General features: G+C 44.5%; 1 protein-coding gene across 4 annotated transcripts in view; it reads left to right on the plus strand.

Annotated features, from left to right (window-relative positions):
• NR2F2 (nuclear receptor subfamily 2 group F member 2) overlaps nucleotides 1–4,397 on the plus strand; it is an 11,602-nt gene extending 7,205 nt beyond the window's left edge. For 3 of the 4 annotated variants that reach the window (XM_035335938.1, XM_035335937.1, XM_035335936.1), the window contains exons 2-3: nucleotides 330–857; nucleotides 3,933–4,397. In XM_035335938.1, coding sequence (XP_035191829.1) covers nucleotides 330–857; nucleotides 3,933–4,207 — 803 coding nt within the window. In that variant the 3' untranslated portion in view covers nucleotides 4,208–4,397. Of the gene's footprint in view, nucleotides 1–308; nucleotides 858–3,932 lie in introns of all 4 variants that reach the window. The other variant, XM_035335935.1, reaches the window with a different exon arrangement.
• Nucleotides 4,398–5,805: the final 1,408 nt, after the last annotated feature.

Below are 5,805 nucleotides of genomic sequence, written 5' to 3' on the forward strand. Positions count from 1 at the left end.
ACCGTGCTGCGGGTCTTGGGGACCGAATTGCTGGTGCCCCTCGCCCCCGGGCCGCTCCACACCGATGGGGGGCACAAAGCCGAACCCCTCGGAGCCGCAGGAGGGGTGGCTGGGGGGGGGGGGGAAGAAGGGGGGGATCCTGGGTTTCCCAGCGCCGGGGCCGCCGGCCTGGCTTAGCTTTGTTGTTGCCGGTGCTGGAAGCGGAGCCCCCGGAGCCCCCCCGGCCCCGGGTCAGCCCGGCAGGCAGTGGCACACAAAGCGGGCTGGGTTTGAAGCGAGAGGGGCAATTCAGATATTAATAGCTGTAGTTTCTTCTTTATTTACTGCAGCGGTCCAGAGGGGCAGAATGCCACCCACACAGCCAACTCACGGTCAGTTCGCCTTGACAAACGGGGACCCTCTCAACTGCCATTCCTACCTATCCGGATATATCTCCCTTCTTCTGAGAGCCGAGCCCTACCCCACCTCCCGCTTTGGCAGTCAGTGCATGCAACCCAACAACATCATGGGCATCGAGAACATTTGCGAACTGGCAGCTAGGATGCTCTTCAGCGCGGTGGAGTGGGCCAGGAATATCCCCTTCTTCCCAGACCTGCAGATCACAGACCAGGTGGCCCTGCTCAGGCTGACCTGGAGCGAGTTGTTTGTGCTCAACGCTGCCCAGTGCTCCATGCCCCTCCACGTAGCCCCGCTCCTGGCAGCCGCCGGCCTCCACGCTTCGCCCATGTCTGCTGACCGAGTGGTCGCCTTTATGGACCACATACGAATCTTCCAAGAGCAAGTCGAAAAACTGAAAGCCTTGCATGTCGACTCCGCAGAATATAGCTGTTTAAAGGCCATAGTCCTCTTCACCTCAGGTAGGCAGCGTTTCTTTGCTCTTCCGTCCCTCCCCCGGCCCCTCCGAGAAGTGCTCGCTCTAGCCAAGGGGAGCTGCCTGCAGCCCAGCCCCGCCGTGCCCCCCCCCCCCTCCCCGGGCACCCCGGGCAAGGAGAGGGGCTCTGGGGGGTCCCTGCGTGGCCTCGGCTCGCAGCAGACCTCCTGCGAGGGAGGGCGAGCGAAAAGCTAAATAATAACAGCCACAGCGACGAGGAAAAGACGAGCAGGGGACCCCCCCCCCAGCCCCCCCGGTCCCTCGCTGCGTAACGCTGGGGAAGGGGGAAGAGAGGGGGCGCGGGGGGGAGGCACCCATTCGCCACGAGAGACTGCGCTTTTCCCATTGAAAATAATATTTTATTTAACAGTGTAGCTCTGGGTTGTTGCATTTAATGACACGCATCCGAACAGCAGCAAAAAATCTGTTTGATGTTGTTAAATACGAGTCGTCCTATCAGGGAAACCCACTTTAAAAAGAGGATCATTTTATGGGCAGCCAGGAAGGGAGAAAAAAAAAAAAAAAGCCCTGCAGGATTAAAAAATTGAATTAAAAAAAAAAAAAAGTTAAATGCGCAAAGCTGAGTTTAAAATATGTTCCCTGCCATCCCATAAAATAAAATAAATCAACTTTCCAAAGAGCTGTCTCTGATTTAAACAGAATGTGGCAGTGAGCAGTTCTGTGTCATTTAAGCTGAGGGGAAAAGTTTGCATTTGTACCCAGCAGGAACTGCAGCGTCCAAAGCGAGTAGCGGGTGCGAAGGGATCATTACCATAAGTAGACAGGGACAGCATGAAAAAGTGAGAGGAGAAGAGAGGAGAAGAGAAGAGAGGAGAGGAGGGAGAGGGAAGCTGCCGCTCGGCGGTGCAGTCCCGGGGTGACACAAGCCCGCCTCTCCCGAGGCAGAGCTCGAGGTGTTTCTTGGATAATCAAAGAGAGGGGGGAAAAATATGTGTCAACTTTGGCTGCCTAGAAATAGTGCATGAGTTATAAAGCAATAATTGAGTGCGTTGTGAAATCTAATTAGCTTGCACTAGAGTTTAACCTGGGTGAGTAATAAACCTGATATTAACTCTGGAGGCTAAATTTTTTTTTTTTGAAAAAAAAAAAAATCTGCTCGCTAATTTGTGCAATACGTTATCTCAGATTGCTAACTTTAAGGCTGCAGCGGCAACCCACTGTGCTGGAGCCCTAGAAGTTTGGGGATTGAGTTTAAAAATACATATATTTATTCTGTAACTCACTCGAAAGCTTGGGAAAGTGGCCACGCGATAAACATATGAATGGAAGCAGGACCTGTAAAATAATTACTCATCGGAGTTTTTTAAAGCCTGATATCAGGAAACAGGAAAAAAATGTAGTTTATGTGGGAAAAGAAGGGCTCACAATCCGTTCCTTGTTGTGTTAAAGGGGGTCTGGGGAACGAAGTCATTTTCTGGACTTTGTCCAGGTTCTGGGTCGTGACCTAAACTTCCTTTTATATATTATTGCTTTACACATAAAAAACTTCTACCCCCCCCCCCCAATCACTCGTGCTAAAGTCCTGAGGTGATCGATGGGCAGGGCGCCCCTCGCCACGGGGACACGAGGATCCCGAGTGGGGCTGCCTGGCCGTGGGGCGCTCATTTGATTTTCTGTCGCCTTTTAGGATGCATTTTCCTCTCCCTTCGCCCAAACGCCCAGCGAGAATCCCACACACGCACCCAGCAGCCCCAGCCCCTGGCCAGCGCACACCCACGCCCGAGTTTAGCTGAAACCCTGCCTTTCTCCAAAACCCCACTTTTTTTTTTTTTTTTTTTTTTTTTTTTTTTTAGCCTTCTGAGAAAACAATCGTCCGATCCTGTCGTAACTGTTTAAATTTATTGCTATTTTCCAAATGTGAGGCCTGGCGTGTAAATTGCCTCCCAACTAGATAAACGGTTCTTGTTATCTGATTCTGGGGAGATAGCCCTGTGCACAAGCTGGGTTACGCATGCGGCTCCTGCAGCACCCCAATAACAGCCACTGATGGAAAGCAGACGCACAGAGATGCATATAATGTTTGCTGCTGCCTCTTTTTTTTTTTTTTTTTTTTTTAATAAAAAAAAAAAAATCTGGGTTCTAATGACTCGCAGAATATGCATGTGTTAGCCCTGTGCCTAGGAAAGCCACAGGGAGGTCAGGTCACAACCTGTGCTCTTTCAGCACAGACGTCTCTGATTTAAAGGGAACTTATTGTATTTTAGCGTATCAGAAAAAAAAAAAAAATGTCCAGACCCTATCAGGGAGTTTTCTTCTTGTAAGGGCCTTTAGGTTTAAAAAGAAGAAGAAGAGGAAAAAAAAGAGGGGGGAGTGGAGGGGGGGGAAGAAAGAAAGAGAAAAGAAAAGAGGGGGGAAAAGAAACAGCTCAAATGAACAGAGAGATCACAGTTTGCATGGCTGCCTCTGAATAGGCTAAACTGACAAGATCAGTTTTAAAGGGCCACTTAAATCAGTTTCAAAGACTGAAGAAAAACGCGTTGTCTTCTTTGGGGGAGAATCTGTTGCTGGATCCGGGGCGCCATTATCCTTGGCTGGGCCAGTTTTTTATTATTATGATGCTGATTATTATTTCCATCGCTATCAGTAGTGTGCCTTCCCATCATCGCATGCTCAGGCTCTCCGCGCTTATTTTCCAAAGAGGGGGAGGAAGAGAAGCTGCTTCTCCCCCCTTCGCCCCAAGCTTTCCCTGCCCCTGGCCTTGCCCCCAGGACCCCGAGGCAGGGACCTGGCCCGGCGGCACCTCCTGGTTGTGGGGTGCAGCCCCGAGCCCCGCTCCTGGAGCTGCTCTCCATCCTAACGAGACCCTCCAGGAGGGAGAAACGCAGACGCACGCAGAAAAGAGGGAGATTGTCCCTTTTGGTGAAACCCACTCAGGCTCTGGGGGGCAAGGTGATGGCGCACTTCATTCTAGCGAATTAAAAAAAAAAATAAAAATAAAAAAAAATTAAAAAAAAAAAAAACACTTTTTAATCTGATGATTGTTTTCTTTTTTCTTTTCTTTCTTTTTCTTTTTTTTTTTTTTTAATACACTTTCTTCTAGATGCCTGTGGTCTCTCTGATGTAGCCCATGTTGAAAGTTTACAGGAGAAGTCACAGTGTGCTTTGGAAGAGTATGTTAGGAGCCAGTATCCCAACCAGCCAACACGATTCGGGAAGCTATTACTACGTCTCCCCTCCCTTCGCACTGTCTCCTCTTCTGTCATAGAGCAATTGTTTTTCGTCCGTTTGGTAGGTAAAACCCCCATAGAAACCCTAATCAGGGATATGTTACTGTCTGGCAGCAGTTTTAACTGGCCTTATATGTCCATTCAATAAAATATTCGAGAGAGAGAGAAAAAAAAATAATTAAAAAAAAAATGAGAAGGGAGATGAAAGAGAGTGAAAGGAAAGCAAATGACATTTGGGTTCTGGTTGCTTCTTAAATTTCCTTCTGCTAAGAAAGGATGTAAAAGGATGTTACAAGTTTGCTAAGAGAAGACAGGAAAAAAATTAATGGACTGTGAATTAAAAAAGAGACTGTCAAATGAACTTTTACAGAATGCATTAAAAACTCCCGTGTCGTTCAGAAAAAAAAAAACTTGCTACTTATCATTTTTTGTAAAAAATAAAAAAAAAAGAGAGAAAGAAAAAAGAAAGAAAGAAAAAAGAGAAAGAAGAAGAAAAGAAACGATGGTGGGCTTTTTCTTTTTTTCTTTTTTCTTCTTTTTTTTCTTTTTTTTGGGTAAACTTTTTAAAAAAATCTCGCTTAAAGTGCATTTAAAGGAAATTTGGAGAAAATTAGCAGAATGGAAGAAAGTAAGTCTTTTTTTTCCAAATTATTAATTGTCCTATGTGTCTATGTACCTATAGCTGTTCTTTTTTGTATTTTTCTGGTTTCAAACCAGTTTATTCTGTGGTTCTATAATAATTTTTGATATAATCTTGGCTTCTTTAAAAAAAAAAAAAAAACTGTGTATCCTTAAAATATATGTTCTGAAAGAATTAAAACTGAGTCCACGAAAGTATCATAGGAAGAAAGGAAAAGAGAAAAAAAAAAAAAACACTCAACAACACAATGATGGAAGCGCACTTAAGGTGGTGACCCAAAATCTAGCTTGAAGCTGAGAGAGCTATAATTATATAGACCCGAATGAACCACACGTGTCATATAACTCCCCCCAAATCTAGGTTTTTTGATATTTCGGACAGAAAATGAACTGTGGGGATTTATTATAGGTAGAAGGATTCGTGTCCAAGACACACTGCGGTTTTGATTTAAAAGCAAACAAACTAGCAAAGTGAACTTTTGTAATTTGAATTGGGTTCCACATAGTTCATCATGAATTGTTATTAAACTCCTCTATCTGTTTGTATATTTGCAAGCCCTTTGTATTATAATAATTGTTGATATTTTCCCTTTTTAAAAAATACCATTGAAATCAGCATGACAAAATAACACTGTTGGCACTTATAGATAACGTGATTGATTCAGTATCTTAGAGTTTACAGTTTTGTGTTTAAAAAAACTGAAGGTTTTTTTTTTTAAGTGCAACATTTCTGTATACTGTAAAAGTTATAATAACTGAACTGTTTGGTCGAGTCTTTGTGTGTTATATTCCAAGGAAAATTGAAAGTATTCAGAAATTAAAATATTATTTGATATCTGAAACTTGTTTGGCTGTCATAAATGTCTTTCAGAAACCGCATTACTTCTCTATAGTTTGCAGTCATTTAAGTCCATAGGCGATTGATTTGTTTACTTGTCACAGTAAGTTTGTAGCAGATGTATTGTAGTGTATTTACCTGTTTAATTCCGGGATGGGGGTGGAGGACTTAAGTTCGTGGTTTATCTATGGTTTTAGGAAGTACCATGCTGAAATGGTAAACCATCATCCCCCATTCATCTAATCCTCCTGTTAATTAAAAATGGATTT

Source organism: Oxyura jamaicensis, chromosome 10 (assembly GCF_011077185.1).
Source record: "Oxyura jamaicensis isolate SHBP4307 breed ruddy duck chromosome 10, BPBGC_Ojam_1.0, whole genome shotgun sequence".
In the NCBI taxonomy this organism is placed as follows: Eukaryota; Metazoa; Chordata; class Aves; order Anseriformes; family Anatidae; genus Oxyura; species Oxyura jamaicensis.